Here is an 18,144-nt window from a genome sequence, read left to right as displayed (position 1 = left end):
ATGGTGCGAGAGAATGGAACTTGCTGGATATGAAGCACTTTGAAATATCATGAGAGGCCTGTTAATATCCTGTATTAATTATAGTAATTTCTTTCTTCCAGTTACTCCCAGTCAACACATGGCAACATTTCCACATGTTTTTCTGAGAAGCATTGGACTTCAATTCCTATTATTCACAGAATTAACACAACTACAATTATTTAAACATATGAAATAGCCACAGGAGTAGGCAATACTGCCTCTCGAGTCTGCCCTGCCATTCAGTAAGATTATTCTCTCGCCTGATCACATATTCTCTGATTCCTTTTGTTTCCAAAAATTGAAAATTCACAGTTGAGGATATGATTTGAGTGCCTTTTCCCCGATAATGCACCTGTTGAAAAGTTAACATGTTTAGAGGTCTGGTAAGGTCAAAAATGAGGGCAATTATGTCCTGAGCACAAACTCGCACACAGCTAATTCTGTGAGGAAATGATGGACAACCTGCAACTGGGAAACTACCTCAACATGAGTTAGCATCTTCAGTTGAGGAGGGCAGAAAATAAGAGAGAAATAATGCAGAAATAAGAAAACATAAAAGCTGCTTTGAGCATACTAAGAACCAAAATGCTTAAGTTCCTAGAATCAATTAATCCTATCGGGTTGCTTAGAAACAGTTTCTTCATCTTTTCTTTTTGGGAGCTGTGGGGGGAGGCAGGGCTAAGAAACAGTTCTCCATTTCTCCAGACATTCCACAGCTAGCCTTGGGCCCACCTTGGGTCTCAGAAGGGGTTAAATACGGTTACCCATTCTAGCTCTCTAATTTCCCACTGGAGGCATCGCTGCAATTGCATCGCTGAGCTCCATCTGCGAGCTGTATGTTGTGGAGGCAGTAATTTATTAGGACAATGGACCCGAGGAGCAGAACAGCACTAAACCCTCCCCCCATTCCCCTCACCTCCAGCGCCACATGCTTGTGCTCTAGGGAGCCTTTTATCACCGCAAGCTCTCCGGCAAGTATCCCAAACAGGATGATGAACATTCTCTGATGATGTAATTGCCACTGGCATTTCCTCCCACTGGTGAATTATTAAATTACTTGCAAGGATATATTTCTCAGTAACATTAAAATCACCACCTAGAGAATTGTTGGAAATTGTTAGCAAGCTCTTAATGAATAGAATCTTCCCTTACTTGACTTTTCAGTCATCTTCTTCTTAAAGTTGGTACAACTTTTTTGCAACATGTAGAGACCTTCAGTATTTTGATAACTATAGAAATTCCCAATTTCAATAGAAAACTTGGTGTGAGAAAATGGGAGAAGATTGAGTCAGCAATTTTTCATTTTCATAATATGTCGAAAGGCTGGAATCACTTTAAAATGAAGACAGCCCTCGGGGGCTGGGCTGATCGCAGCACTATGGGCAGGTTCCAAATTGAGGTTTGTGCTGATTTAACTAATCTCATCCAGCATAGTTTTATGACATTGCGCTGGAAAGGGGAAATCTTCTTGTTCCCAATCAGTGACTCCTGCTGAAAGAGTGTGAGAATGTCATTTGATCAGGACCAAGCTTGGTTATGTTGCCCTCCTGGTTTAACAGATCACTCACTCACTCACTCAATATCACACATGATGAAAGGCAATTGAGATGAAGAGCCATAGAGCTGTTGTCATCCGTGGAACTGTTCCCCACAAGAGTCAGTGCTTTTCGGATAGGTTAGAAAACTGGAGAAAGAAAAACTCAAACAACAACTTGGATTCAGAAAACATCTTTAACATATCATAAAACCCGTTGGAAGGTTAGTGGTCCTGGGAAAATTGGGCATTATTCAAAAGCATGTTCGAGAATGCATGGAGGAAATTAGCAAAGTCAGAAGCTTTAAGAAAGGAGGGCAACAGAAAATATTGCCACAAATGATTAACAAACATTTTATATTGCACCTTTCGCATCCTCGGGATATTTAAAACAATTCCACAGCCAAGTTTCTATGGAGGCGAATACAACAGTCCATGTATGCATTGCAGGGTCCTACAAACAGAAATGAGATGAGTGCTAATCTCTTTTTGTGTGTTGCTTCAGGAACAAATGTGGGAATTAATTGGATTACTCTGTCCCAGGAATGATGGCCTAAATGGCCTCTTTCTAGCTTCTTAATTTATGATACTAGGATAACAGTAGAACTCTTGCTATTCTTTGAACAGTGGAATGGGATAATTTATGTCTGCATGATAGAATAGACCCTCAGTTCACGTATCATCTGAAAGTCTGCACTTGTTTAGCACTGACTGAAGGGTCAGCCTCGATTATGTACTCAAGCCCTGCAGTGGGACACAAGCTTCTAACTCAGGGGCAATAATGCTGTGACTCAGTGATGCTGTTAAATTCAATCTAATGGGGGTTGAGAGTGATTTGTGACTCCACAATGAATGTCCAGTTGATTTTGTAGTTTTCTTTAACTTAGCTATTTGTAAATACACCATGCTGTTTAATGACTGTTAAAATTAGATGGAACAATTTGAGTGTTTATGTCTTCTGAGTATTAACCAGTCAAGCTGTGTATGTTATGAACAGTCATATGTAAAACAAGAATATTCTTAAGACACTGAAAAGAGAAGTCATTTCCTGCACATTAGTATAGGTTCTGATTTTTGTTTGGTAAATGAAGCAGAATTTATATCTGCAAGTAAATCTGAGGCCTGTGATTGATGTTGCTTCCTCAGTTTCTAATTCCAGCCTCTAATAAGCCCATTGGATTGTCACTGGGAAGGAAACATGTGCCTTGCACTGCCTCTGATGGAAGTTTCCAACCCACACAAGGTTCTGGGTCTTTATGTTGTGAGGTACTGAAAAGCATTTTTTGCCCATCCCTAATTGCCACTGAGAAGCAGATGATGAGCCCCCTTCTCTGAAATCCACGTGGTAAAAGTATACCCATAGTGCTGTTCGGGAGGGAGTTCCCAAATTTAGACATAGCAACAATGAAAGAAAGATGATATAGTTCCTAGTCAGAATGGTGTGCAACTTGGAGGGGAACTTACAGGAAGTGGTGTTCCTCACATCTGCTGGCTTTATCAAGTCATATACAAGTCATAGGTTTAAAAGGTACTGGTAAATGTCACCTTAATGAGTGCTGTAGTGCATCTTGTAGATGGTATACACTGTTGCCATTGTTTGTTTTAACTTTTTTACATTAACACTGCAATGAAGTTACTATGAAAATCCCTTAGTTGCCACATTCCAACACCTGTTCAGGTACACTGAGGGAGAATTTAGCATGGCCAATGCACCTAATCAGCATGTCTTTCAGACTGTGGGAGAAAACCGGTGCACCCGGAGGAAACCCACGCAGACACGGAGAGAATGTGCAAACTCCGCACAGACAGTGGCCCAAGCCAGAAATCGAACCCGGGTCCCTGGCACTGTGAGGTAGCAACACTAACCACTGTGCCACCGTGCCGCCACATTGTGCGCCAGTGGAGGAAGAAGTGAATGTTTAAGGTCGTGGATGGGGTGCCAATCAAACAGAATGTTTTATTTTAGATGGTGTCGAGCTTCTGGACTGATGTTGGAGCTCCACACATCTGGACAAGTACAGAGCATTCCATCATATTCCTGACTTGTGCTTTGTAAATGATGGGACAGACCTTGTGAAGTCAGGCGCTAAGTTACTCACTGCAAAATTCCCAAACTTTGACCTGTTGCATAGCCACGGCATTTATATGGCTGGACCAGTGAAGTTTCTGGTCATTTGAGGGCGACATTAAGGGATTTAACAATGGTAACGCTGTTGTTGAAGGGAAGATGATTGATGAAGCAGCTGAAGACGGTTGGACCTAGCACGTTAACCTGCAGTAATGTCCTGTGGCTTAGATGGCTGGCTTCCAACACCCACAATCATGTTCATTTGTGTTAGGTATGACTCCAACCACCAGAGAGTCTTATCACTCATTTCCTTGATGCCACACTTGGCGAAATGATGCCTTGTAGTCAAGGGCAGTCACTTTCACATTACTAATGGAGAACATAAGAAACGGGAGCTGGAGCATGTGATACAGTCCCTCTAGCCTGCTCTGCCATTCAATAAGAACAGGACTGATCTTCTACCTCAACTCCACTTTAACATCCAATCCCTATACCCCTTGTTCCTCTAAAATTTATCAATCCCTCAACCTTGTATATACTCAATGGCTGAGTATCCAGAGTCCTCTGGAATTGAGAATGGCCTCTGGCTTTTAGATTCTTAAGCCAGGGGAAACACCCTTATTTTTTTCTTTGTTTCGTCCCTTTCCTCTTCAAGGAGCTGACATGTCCTGAAGCTCTGCCTAGAAGATCTTAACTTTCAAAAAGGGACTGAATAAATACTTGAAGACAAAAAATTGCAGGGTTCTGGGAAAGGACAGGGACTAATGAGATTGCTCTTTTAATACTTGATGCGTTGAAAGGCCGCTTTCTCTGCTCAATAGAATTCAATGGGATAAATAGGAAACTTGACTGGACTTTAAAAATATATTATTTATCGGATATGGAAAGTATCTAAGGAATCATTTAAAAATCTAATTGAGAGGAATTTATCTATTTTTCGCCTTTTGGATGAATTTACCTTTCATGAAAGTTGAGGGAAGTCAGCCCAAGGGAATGAGAATATTCCCTTTGCAGCGTCAATTATTTCCAGGTCAGGTATGGCACAGGTTAGATATGAAGCAAACCTCCCTTAAAACTGCCTGAACAACGTGCCCAACAGGTTCATTGATGCCAAACCTGGCAGCACACGCATCACTGAGTGCACCATTATTTTATTCATTAACCATGGTGTGGGCTTTCTGAGCAAGATTGCCCTTTAAGACCATAAGACCAAAAGACATAGGAGCAGAATTAGACCACTCGGCCCATCGAGTCTGCTCCGCCATTCAATCATGGCTGATATTTTTCTCATCTCCATTCTGCTGCCTTTTCCCCATAACCCCTTATCCCCTTATTAATCAAGAACCTATGTATCTCTGTCTTAAAGACACTCAATGATCTGGCCTCCACAGCTTTCTGCGGCAAAGAGTTCCACAGATTCACCACTCTCTGGCTGAAGAAATTCCTCCTTATCTCTGTTTTAAAGGATCAACCCTTCAGCCTGAGGTTGTGCCCTCTGGTTCTAGTTTTTCCTACTAGTGGGAACATCCTCTCCACATCCACGCTATCCAGGGCTCGCAGTATCCTGTAAGTTTCATTAAGATCCCCCCTCATCCTTTTAAAGTCCAAAGAGTACAGACCCAGAGTCCTCAACCGTTCCTCATACAACATGCTCTTCTTTCCAAGGATCATTCTTGTGAACCTCCTCTGGACCCTTTCCAAGGCCAGCACATTCTTCCTTAGATATGGGGGCCAAAATTGCTCACAATACTCCAAATGGGGTCTGACCAGAGCCTTATACAGCCTCAGAAGTACATCCCTGCTCTTGTATTCAAGCCCTCTCGACATGAATGCTAACATTGCATTTGCCTTCCTCACTGCTGATTGAACCTGCACGTTAACCTGAAGAGAATCTTGAACAATGACTCCCAAATCCCTTTGTGTTTCTGATTTCCTCAGATTTCCCCATTTAGAAAATAGTCTATGCCTCCATTCCTCCTTCCAAAGTGCATAACCTCACACTTTTCCACATTGTATTCCATCTGCCACTTCTTTGCCCACTTTCCTAACCTGTCCAAGTCCTTCTCCAGCCCCCCACTTCCTCAATATTACCTGTCCCAAGTCTACATACCTTTGTATCATCTGCAAACTTAGCAACAGTGCCTTCAGTTCCTCCCTCCAAATTGTTAATGTATATTTTGAAAAGTTGTGGTCCCAGCACTGACCCCTGAGGCACACCACTAGTCACCGGCTGCCATCCTGAAAAAGACCCCTTTATCCCCACTCTCTGCCTTCTGCCAGTCAGCCAATCCTCTATTCTTGTCAGGATCTTACCCTTAACACCATGGGCACTTAACTTATTTAACAGTCTCCTATGTGGCACCTTGTCAAAGGCCTTCAGGAAATCTAAATAAATCACGTCCACTGGTTCTCCTTTATTTAACTTCCTTGTTACCTCCTCAAAGAACTCTAACAGATTTGTCAGACATGACCTCCCCTTGACGAAGCCGTGCTGACTCAGTCCTACTTTATCATGCACTTCCAAGAACTCTGTGACCTCACCTTTGATAATGGACTCTAAAATCTTGCCAATGACCAAAGTCAGGCTAACCGGCCTATAATTTCCTGTCTGCTGCCTCCCTCCCTTCTTAAATAGCGGTGTTACATTCACTACTTTCCAGTCCTCTGGTACCCTCCCTGCCTCCAGTGATTCCTGAAAGATCACCACCAATGCCTCCATAATTTCCTCAGCTATCTCTTTTAGAACCGTGGGGTGCAGTCCATCCAGTCCAGGTGATTTATCCACCTTCAGACCTTTCAGTTTCCTCAGAACCTTCTCCTTAGTGATGTCCACTACACTCACCTGTGCCCCATAACTCTGGCATCCCACTTGTGTCTTCCACCATGAAGACGGATGCAAAGTAACTATTCAGTTCCTCTGCCATTGCTTTGTTTCCTATTATTACTTCTCCAGCCTCATTTTCCAGTGGTCCAATGGCTATTTTTGCCTCTCTCTTACCATTTATAAATTGAAAAAAACTCTTCCTATCTTCTTTCATATTACTAGCTAGACTATGCATATTTCATCTTCTCCCCTGTTATTGCTTTTTTAGTTGTCCTCTGCTTGCTTTTAAAGACTTCCCAATCCTCTGGCTTCCTACTAATCCTTCCCACTTTGTATGCCTTTTCTTTTGCTTTTATGCTGTCCTTGACCTCCCTCGTCAGCCATCGATGCTTCGTCCTCCCCTTAGCATATTTCCTTCTCCTTGGGATGAATTTCTGTTGTGCCTCCCGAATAACTCTCAAAAACTCCTGCTCTTGCTGTTCCACTGTCTTCCCTGCTAGGCTCCCTTTCCAATCAACTCTGGCCAGCTCCTCCCTCATATCTTTGTCGTTACCTTTATTTAATTGTAATACCGTTACATCTGACTCCAGCTTCTCACTCTCAAACTGCAGGGTAAATTCTATCATATTGTGGTCACTGCTCCCTAAGAGTTCCTTCACCTTAAGTTCCCTAATCAAGTCTGCCTCATTACACATCACCAAATCCAGAATTGCCTGTTCCCTGGTAGGCTCTGTCACAAGCTGCTCCAAAAAACCATCTCTTAGACATTCCACAAATTTCTTTTCTTGGGACCCACTACCTGCTAGGGGGCCTGTACATAGCTCCCATCAGGGTCTTTTTGCATTTGCGATTCCTCAACTCTGCCCACAGAGATTCTATGCCTTCTGATCCTATATCACTTCTTGCTATCGATTTAATTTCATTCCTTACTAACAATGCAACCCCGTCCCCTTTGCCCATCTGCCTGTCCTTCCGATAGGACACATATCCTTGGATATTTAGATCTCAGCCCTGATCCCTTTGCAGCCACATCTCTCTGATGCCCATAACATCGTACCGGCCAATTTCATTTACCTTGTTCTGTATACTGTGGGCATTTAGATCCAACCCTCAGTCCTGCATTGACCACCTCCCTTCTCATACTTGTCAACTTTTTTGCTTTGCCTAAGGTTAGATTCCTGCCACCGTATATACTCTCTGTTCTGTTACGTGGTCTGGAAACTTTACTAACCTTTCCTGAGCCCTCAGCTCCATTAACCTGCATTTCTATACTTTCCTTTAACTTTGATTTCCTAATTCTCCATTCAACTGAACTTTGCCATCAAATTAGGGACAATTTTGAGCTGTGGGCCTGTCTCACTCGGAATTAGCTTGATACTGCCCAAATTGTTTTCAAAAACAGCCCTTACAACCAATACGAAGCAAAGCCTTTCATCTCAAGAATCTGGGACAACATAGAAACTAGAGCATGAGGAGGCCATTTGGCTCTTCAAGCCTGCTCCGCCAATCATCTTGATCATGACTGATCATCAAATCAATATCCTGTTCCCCCCTTTCATCCCATATCTCTTGAAGCCTTTAGCCCCAAGAGCGAAATCTAACTTCTTCTTGAAATCAGACAACGTTTTGGCCTCAATTACATTCTGTGGTAGTGAATTCCACACATTCACCACCCTCTGGGTGAAGAAAGTTCTCCTCACCTCAGTTTTAAAAGGTTTACCCCTTATCCTCAAACTATGACCCTTAGTTCTGGACACCGTCACCATTGGGAGCATTCTTTCTGAATCTACCCTGTCTAACCCTGTTAGAATTTTATAAGTTTCTTTGAGATCCCCTCTCACTCTTCTAAACTCCAGTGAATATAATCCGAACCAACATAGTCTCTCCTCATATGACAGACCTGCCATCCCAGGAATTAGCCTGGCAAATCTTCGCTGTACTTCCTCTATAACAAGGACATCCTTCCTCAGATGAGGACACCAAAACTGCACACAATACTCCAGGTGTGGCCTCACCAACGTCCTATACAATTGCAGCAAAACATCCCTAACTCTATACTCAAATCCTCTCGCTATGAAAGCTGACATACCATTTGCTTTCTTTACTGCCTGCTGTACCTGCGCACTTACTTTCAACAACATTTCACTTTGTCTTATGTGTACTCTAAGAAACAATATTTCTGTCAATCGCTCCATATCATCCAAGTGAAAGCTTGCACAACTGCCCCCACAGCTTTCCCGATGTCCAGGCACAATTTAAAAAGTTAAAATTTGGGCCATTTTCTTAACCAGAAAGTAGAGAGCATCCTAACCTTTGGCTAACAGGGACACAGCTCTGTTCCAGTGTAACACACTGCAAAGTTGTTCTGGTATGTCAAATGACACACTGGGCCCGATTTTACCATCAAGTTGCGCCCGTTTTCGGGCGCGAAAACTTGGTAAAGTCAGGCGCGAGGCGAGTAGCGCAATCCGCGCCTGCCTCTGCACCGGTTCCTCCTTTACCAAGGCCCGAAAATGGACACGATCGGGATGCATGCGTTTAAATTGACTTAATTGGCTGCACGCTCAACCTTACCGGCACTTCCCCCTTTACCACTGCATTCACCCATCCAGAATCGGCGCAAAACAGACATGCTCCACAAAAGTCCGATTCGGGCACTCCAGTTAGTGAGGAGGTAAGTGCCGAGAGTCCAACAGCTCTCTGCTCGAGATCGGGGTGGGGCGGGTGGGGTGGGGAGGGAGGTGGGTCCGACGGCTCTCTGCTTGAGATTGGTGGGGGGGAAGGAGTAAGGGGGGGGGTCCGCTGCCACTCTGCCTGAGATCAGTGAGGGGAAAGGTGGGTCCACTGCCAATCTGCCTGAAATTGGTGGGGGGAAAGGGTGTGGGAGGGGCCCGCGATTGGTCTGGGTGCCGGAGGGGGGTGAATAAAGGGGTCAGTAATGTTGTGGAGGTGGGGCAATGTCTGTGGGGGCCAGGGGAGGCATTATCTGGCCCAGGAGGGATGTAGCAGGGGAGCCACATTCTATCTTTTTTTTGTGCCTGCACAGTTGGAGGCTCTAATCGGAGCTGCAGGATCTCAGGCGCGTTAAGCCCCACCCACAGGCTTCTGCAGCGCAATTTGGAATTGCTGATATATTTTCAGGCAGAGTGCGTATGGGGGCGCCTGAGAACAGGCCTAAAAGTCAGATCTGAAACACTCCCAGTTTCAAGTCCACCCAGCACTTAGAATCAAAATGGTAAAATAGGGCCCACTGAATATGTACCTTAAATATCTCAAGTCTGAACTTTCCTATCTGGATTTCTCAAGGTTTAATATGCCACTTTATATTCCATTGCCACACCAAAACGGCCAGTGAAATTAGGACAACCCTAACCCCAAGCACTATTAACTGATTAACCATCATTTTTTTGACTTTTTTCAATGACGATGTCCTACATTTTATTGTTCTCAATTGAAAACAAAAATCATTAACTTTTATGCTCTGATGCACAACATTCAACTTAGCAGGAAGTAAAGTATAAATTTCTTACTTGATTCAACAGCCCTGAATGAGCCCACAATAGACTATGGATTCCAGAGGCTGCAGAAGGTCATTCCAAGGCACCCAGGTGATCCAGAAAGACTAGCAAAGGTTAGTATAACTTGTGTTTAAACTCTATTACAGGTTAAATCAGTACCTACAAGCAATGTGTTTAGTCCGCTAATGTTACATTACATTTTTACCCAAACATTACAGACAGGTTTCAGAAGCCTCAGAGGTTGGAGGTGTAACATTTCTAACATATCAATTTTCCGTCCTCCTTTCCTGAAAGCTGTGGGATACAATTTCATGAGGTATTCTTCACATGGGAATCCAGATGGTGTGAGCAGCAAAGGCTATTTGACCATCAAGTGGGATCACAAGCCCAAATCTAGTCCTTTCATGACGGGCAAAGATTTTTCATCAAGGCATTCACTCAATAGCAATTCAGAGCTGGCTCCATAGCCAAAGGATGCTGAGGTCAATTGAAAGCAACTCAACTGCCGCCCTGTTTGAAATTAGCTAATTGGCCATACACCATACATGGAAGAAGGATTGGTCAAATGCATTGTGTTGTGACTACAGCAGATGTTAAGTGCTGAGCAAATCAAATCCCAGAAAGAAACTTGACAACTTTTTTTTTGTATTCGGTAAAATAGAAGAAAACATACTATTCTCAGCAGCAAGGAGTCCAGTAAGACCTTTGGGATTTTCTAATTTGAAGTAGAAGGTTTATTGACAAGAAGAAAACTTCAGCATATAATATTACAGTTACACAGTTAAAATTTGTCTTACAAAACATTTCTCCCAAAAATTCCCTACCTGGTCAGACCCACAAGTAAACACCACCCAGGCAAAACTCTCTGATCGATATTTAACTATAAAAATTCAGTAATATTACCCAAGGCAAATGTTTTACCGCTTTAATAAAGGCATACCACACAACCAATCAAGCTTACTTCCACTCTGCTGTGGGAATCCAAGAACCCTTCAGATACAAGACTGCTTTTCGCAGCCTAAGACCTTTCTGGCTTGACTGGATGGCTGATTCAAACTGCACCTTCTCCCGGCCCAGAGCTGTTTCCCTCAGGAGGTCTTCCCCATCTAGCCAACAACAAATCCTCTCGGCATTTCTCCTTAAATATCTTTTTTCGCTTTCATCAATGATTCCATTGTCCTCAGCACTTCTTTGAACTCAATTTTTCCAAAATACAAATTTTTAAAATGTTTTCCTATGGCCCCCACTATGGGGCAAATATAATTTAATAACTATCCCTCGTTCACTGATGAAACCATTACACGTGTTAAAGCCTTTCACTTCCCTTTGAAATTTAACAGCTGAAAAAAAAACAGGTCCCTATTTGAAATTCATAACATTTATGTATTTACTTAGAAAAACACTTGACCGTAGCTTTATCCCAAATGCATGCATTTAGCTTCATAGAAATTCATAGAAGCCCTACAGTGCAGAAAGAGGCCATTTGGCACATCGAGTCTGCACCGACCACAATCCCACCCCGGCCTTAATCCCATATCCCTACATATTTACCCGCTAATCCCTCTAACCTACGCATCTCAGGACACTAAGGGGCAATTTTAGCATAGCCAATCAACCTAACCCGCACATCTTTGGACTGTGGGAGGAAACCAGAGCACCCGGAGGAAACCCACGCAGACACGAGGAGAATGTGCAAACTACATACAGACAGTGACCCAAGCCGGGAATCGAACCCAGGTCCTGGAGCTGTGAAGCAGCAGTGCTAACCACTGTGCTACCGTGCCGCCCCAATAACTGAGTTTAACACTGTAGTGGGATTTGAACCCATATCGTCTGAGCTTCTGGATTACTAGCCCAGTGACATTACCACTACACCACCATCTCCCCCGTAAAATCATAGAATCCCTACAGTGCAGAAGGAGGCCATTTGGCCTATCGAGTCTGCACCGACCACAATCCCACCCAGGCCTTATTCCCGTAACCCCACACATTTACCCTGCCAATCCCCCTGACAGTAGGGTCAATTTAGCATGGCCAATCAACCTAACCCACACATCTTTGGACTGTGGGAGGAAACCGGAGCACCCGGAGGAAACCCACACAGACACGAGGAGAAAGCGCAAACTCCACGTAGATAGTGACCCGAGGCCGGAATTGAACTTGGGTCCCTGGCGCTGTGAGGCAGCAGTGCTAACCGATACCATAGCTGATATGCTCCTTTTCATCTCTCAATTCTTCAGACAAGCTGACTCCATTTAACCTATCCCCAGTTGATTTAAATCATTTCTACACACCCAGACACATAGCCTTCTATACAGAATAGCACAATATTCCTCAAAAATGTTTTTAAAATTACATCCACTCTCACAATTGGGTATCCTCATTAACAGCTAGGAATGCTCAGGAGTGAATGATTTGCTAATGGTGAACCTCTTTGGTGAGTAGACAATGGCCCTAGGCACAGTACCTTCAGTAGATCAATGGCAACAACAGCAAATGGTTACAGGAGCAGTCACTGCAAAAAGCCAGGCTGTCCTGTTCCTGTTGGAACATCTAGCTGTGCAATACAATGGACGGGATTTTCCAGCCATTCCTGCTAGTTGGATCTTCCAGTGCCATTGCAGGTGACCCCAGAGCGGGTTTCCCAGTGGTGGGGTGGTTGAGCAACGCCAATGGCCATTGGCTTTGGCAGGACTGGAAGATCCTGCTGGTGACCAATGGCAAGCCAATCTTTCCACCAGAAAACCTACCGTGGCGGGCCCAGAAAATCCTGGCCTATGGACAGAATTTTACCATCGGGAATTGTAGCAAGGGGGACACGGACCATGCAAAGGTCCGTTGTCCTCGAGCAGGATTTTCCGACCTTGGGGCGAGTGCAGCCGGAAAATCCCACCCTATGTGTGTCATGGAGGGCAGCACTCCTGTTCAGAAGCACAAACTAGGAGAGATTTAATATTGGTTGCTATTCTTCGAAGTGATCTGTGTGGTTTGTCAGCCTTCTTCAGGAGCTAATAAATAGACTGTTATGTTTATGTAAGAGGCTTGACAGCCAAGTGGCGTTTTCCCATTCCATACTTAATGAGTAAGGTTTCCAATTTTATTTTTTGTTGACAATTTTGGTTATTTAGTTGCAGGCTCTCCTTTTGGTTCTCCTATGCCTTCCCATTGGTCTTTCCACAAAATAAGAAGACATCCTAAATATCTCAAACCCTAAATATCAGTTTCTCACTGTAATACAATCTCGGGGAAGAAGCATTCAATCAAATAGCATAAACTTCAGAAGAGCTTCAAACCAGAGGGTGAGGGAAGGGTTGGGAAAAAGGATCACATGAATTTGACGACATCTTGCTGTTACAAATAAACCACCAATTTCAAATTGTCCTCAGATAGAGAAAGGGTCTTTTTAAATCATAAAACCTAATTAGGAGGCCTTGACAACTCACACCTGTCTGTTTCAGCACTTTGGACAGTTCTTTCTCAACAGATCTCAAGATTTGACGCCAGAACATCAGAAATGTTGAATGATTAGATCTGCTCACATCATAAATGTTGCCAAATGTTCCACGTGTCTTTTTCCCTGCAAAGAACATTTGAATTCTTCCATGGTGTCATCATTTATAGTGCTGAGAGAAATCTGTCAGATGGTCTGGCATAGTTAGCTGGTTATATCACTCCAAAACCTGGGTGTGTGCAGTGTGGCTTTCAAACCAAACCTTTAACATATGTGCACTTAAATTGTGGTGAATCACTGCTTCTATTTAGCAATGTCTGTGGGTAAAGTTGGCATACAAAGTTTACAAGAACATCTAATACCAAAGAGCACACACTATGCTGTATGGGATTTCTTACACTGTGTTTGGCAGTTCACTGATGAAGCAACAGCTGGCTGGAATGAACTTGCTTTCCTCAAAACTGTTTACTTCAAAAAATAATTTTCATTTCTCAAATTTCATGTAAAATAGAATAGTGGAAAAAAGTTCATCACAACTGAGTGGGAACAGTAGCATCGTGGTTTTATTACTGGATTAATATCCAAAGGATACTGATCCGGAGACATGGGGCGGGGGGGGGGGGGGCAATCTCCCAAAAGTGCTGAATTGGTGGAAAAACTGTTCGAGATCACGACTGTTTTCTCAGTTCAACTTCACACTCGAATCTCCGCACTATGTGCAATGCAGAGGTCCCAATCGTAAATCTCATTTAAAAACCCGGGGGTGCGGGGCCTATTCACGCCAGAGTCTGACAGTTCTGGAACTCTGCGCATGCACAGTGGCTCCAATCTGTCAGTCTCCCCGTTTGTTGGCCAGCTCAATCACTGGCCAGCCCGGGAGCCCCGCAGTGCTGCCCCTCCAGCCCACCCACGGCCTGATCGCAGCCCCCACATCAATTCCCGGGCCAGCCCTGACACCCTCCCCCTCCGCCCCGGAGTGCCCCAATGTCCAGCCCCCTGCACCCAGCAGTGGCGGTCCCTCCCCCGGCAGACCACTCCCTGTCCCCAGCCTGCCCTGATTGCTGCCCTCCCTCCAGCCCAAACCGATCACAATGCAAAGTCGCAGCGGGACCCCCCACCCTAACCGATCACCCCGAGACCTGGCCCACAATAGGCCCCGCCCCCTTGGTACTGCCCGATGCCTGATGGGCAGTGCCAAGGTGCCCTCTGGGCATGGGCACTTTGCCCCTTGGGCAGTGTCAGGGGCACAGGCTGGCACCGCCAGGGTGCCCATGCCCAGGGGGCACCTTGGGGGATTCACCACTGCCCGACCCCTGGGGGGCCCTGATTGCCCCCACTTCATTCGGCCGGGTGTCCTGCTAGTTCCCCGAACGTGGGAGCTACACTAAACCCCGCTGGAATGAAGTACTCCTGGTGGGGTGGGAGATTCAATCGGGGCCGGCAAGTTCCCGATAATGAAATGCTAAACATATTTAAACGACATTAAAAAAAGATTCAAATGACTTATCTCTCTTCCCGCCGGTTTCCAGCGTGGCCTGGTCTCACTGTTCTCCCGCTCTGGGAGATGTGCATGCGTTCCCAGTGCATGTGCAAATCCCAGAAAAAGGCCAACAACGCGCATCTCCCAGACCGACCCGCCAGAAAAGTTGCGGGTCGCAATGGGAGAATCGCCCCCATGAGCTCAAATCCCACCACAGCAATGAAGGAATTTAAATTCAGTTGATTAAGCAAATCTGGAAGAAAAAGCTAATATTAGCAATAGTGGACAAGGCCTGAATATTTCAGATGGCAGGGTTTCCCTTCCTCGTTGACTCTGACTGCCCCGCAGAAATTTCATGCCTTAATGACTTCCCCACTGGGCTTCCCCCACACCAGGTAAATTCTCCTGCCAGCCTCAGATTTGAGGTTGGTGGGAAATGGCCCTAAAGTAACCATAATTGGCCACTTAAGGGCTCCAACTGGAGAAAGGGCAGGCAGCCCATCTGCGGCCTTGCCTGCCACAACATAAAATCATTGCAAGATCAGGGTGGGCGGGAACCAGAGGGAATCCCATTCCTTCAATTTCCCACCACCCCCACCTAAAAACCTGTCGGCGGGAGAGTGTAAAATTCAGGCTCATGAAATTACTGCATTTCCATCTGGTTTAATAACATCCTTGGGGAAGGCAATCACCATCCTGAAGAGACTGGGAGCCCCTGAGAATGACATGGGAGAGTAACTGTTTGACAGGCTCACCCTGAACTGAGTCTTGAGAATGAAGTTTCATCCAGTTCTGATTGTCTTGTCCTCAACTTCCTGTTCTGAGCTGTTGCTGTATTTGGAAATAAAAATATTTATTGTTTTTTGCCTATCCTGCCCGAAGTGTGACTTCAAATTCTCTTCAATGCCCTCCAAAATGGTCTAGCAAGACACTCAGTTGCCAAAAAAATGGCTAGTCATCAAATTCTCATGACAATTGGAGATGCGCAATAAATGCTGGGCTTGATTACAACACACACATTATGTTACTTATTTTTTTAAAAGCAGTGATGCGAGGGACTGGCAATTCAGCACCAGACATTCACAGCACTGGTGTGTACGTTAGGCACTCACTGCTTACCTTAGTGAGCTGCTCAGTATGAAATCTGCTAAGAATCTATTGGTGGCATTTTAAGCGAGTGAAAAAATCGGGACTCACCTGTAAATTACCTATGTTTATTACGAGCTGAGTGTAACGAAAATTAAAAGGATGTGTTGATGGAGTTCAGATGAAAATGTATGGGAGGGGATTTATAGAGTCATAGAGGTTTACAGCATGGAAATAGGCCCTTCGGCCCAACTTGTCCATGCCACCTGTTTCTATTTAAACCCCTAAGCTAGTCCCTATTGCCCGCATTTGGCCCATATACCCATCTTACCCATGTAACTGTCTAAACGCTTTTTAAAAGACAAAATTGTACCCACCTCTACTACTACCTCTGGCAACTTGTTCCAGACACTCACCACCCTCTGTGTGAAAAAATTACCCCTCTGGACTCTTTTGTATCTCTCCCCTCTCACCTTAAACCTATGCCCTCTTGTTTTAGACTCCCCTACCTTTGGGAAAAGATATTGACCATCTAGCTGATCTATGCCCCTCTATAAGATCACCCCTCAGCCTTCTACGCTCCAGAGAAAAAAGTCCCAATCTATCCAGCCTCTCCTTATAACTCAAACCATCAAGTCCCAGTAGCACCCTTGTAAATCTCTTCTGCACTCTTTCTAGTTTAATAATATCCTTTCTATAATAGGGTGACCAGAACTGTACACAGTATTCCAAGTGTGGCCTTACCAATGTCTTATGCAACTTCAACAAGATGTCCCAACTCCTGTATTCAATGGTGTGAAGTATAAACACTAACATCAGCCTGGTGGGCTGAATGGTCTGTTTCTGTACTGTAATTAATAATATTTGGTAAAATCAGGTGTCCACTCCAGATATATTTGGAATGGGTATTTCAAGGGGGGCTTGAAATTGGTTTCTTTGCCTTTACAATGGCCGTCTCTGTCCTAAAGGATCACCTTGCCTCTTTCATTGTTTCTTCTCGAATGATCAATTCCTGAAAGGGGTCATTGACCTCTAAACTAGTTCTTTCAGCATCAGATCACCGTAAGAGCAGTCAGAAGCCTTTCCATTGTTCTTGACATTCATCATTCTATCCCTGACACTCATCATGCCATGCATTAAGTGGGGAAGCACAACAAGAATATGTAAATAAGCTGAGCTCAGGTTTTGGAATAAGATTTGCTCATTTGGGTTCAAGCACATGGAGAATCTCAAGAGCAATGGTTCCCATAGTATTACCTGTCACGTAGCTATAATGAGAGAATTGAAAATCTCGGGTTGTATTGACTGGAGAAATTTAAAATAGGTTCTTTTTATTTCTCTCTTGGGATGTGAGTAAAGCTTGCAAAACCATATAATCAAAGTGCTGAAAAATATTAAAGGGTTTGAGAATGAAGCCCACTTGATTGGCACCCCACCAACAACCGTAAACATTCATTGCTACCACCATCGATGCACAGTGACGGCAGTATGTACCATCTCCAAGATGCACTGCAGCAACTCATCAAGGTATGTTTGTCAGCACCTTCCAAACCTGCGACCACCTAGAAGGACAAGCGCAGCAGATGGATAGGAACCCTATCACCTGCAAGTTCATCTCCAAGCCACACACCATCCTGACTTTGAATTACATCATTATTCCTTCACTGTCGCAAGGTCAAAATCTTGGAACTCCCTGTCGAATAGCACTGTGGGTGCACCTATACCACATGGATTGCAGCAGTTCAAGAGGCAGCTCACCACCCCAGTTCGGGATGGGCAATAAATGCTGGCTGAGCCAGAGATGCTCACATCCTGGGAACAAATTTTTAAGAAGTGAGAAGTTAGTCTCATTGGTTGTTGGATCAGTAACATGGGGTTATAGATTCCCATTTCAGTACGAGAGCCATAAAGAGAAAATGAGAGAGTTCTTTTCACTAAAAAATTTCTAGAATAAGGAATGTACCACTGTAAGTGGCTATTGGTGCCAAGTCAGTCACAGCATTCAGGAGATAAATTAAATATACACTTGACATATCATATGAAAGGATGAAGAGAAAGAGCATAAAGATGGGACTAGAGTAGGTAGTTTTAGTAGCAGCAGCACAGGCAAACAGGCGGACTCACCTCTTGTGCTGCAATTTCTATGATTCTGGGACACAAAG

General features: G+C 44.3%; 1 protein-coding gene across 4 annotated transcripts in view; it reads left to right on the top strand.

Annotated features, from left to right (window-relative positions):
• The window catches only part of LOC144510145 (transcription factor COE2), a 264,281-nt gene that overhangs the window by 213,436 nt on the left and 32,701 nt on the right, over nt 1-18,144 (top strand). For all 4 annotated transcript variants that reach the window (XM_078239525.1, XM_078239522.1, XM_078239524.1 and 1 more), the window contains one exon: nt 9,990-10,078. In XM_078239525.1, the coding sequence (XP_078095651.1) occupies nt 9,990-10,078 (89 nt within the window). The remainder of the gene's footprint in view (nt 1-9,989; nt 10,079-18,144) is intronic.

Source organism: Mustelus asterias, chromosome 22 (assembly GCF_964213995.1).
Source record: "Mustelus asterias chromosome 22, sMusAst1.hap1.1, whole genome shotgun sequence".
NCBI lineage: Eukaryota > Metazoa > Chordata > Chondrichthyes > Carcharhiniformes > Triakidae > Mustelus > Mustelus asterias.
Note: the sequence above shows the minus strand (reverse complement) of the source record. Positions and strands in the feature narration are given on the sequence as shown.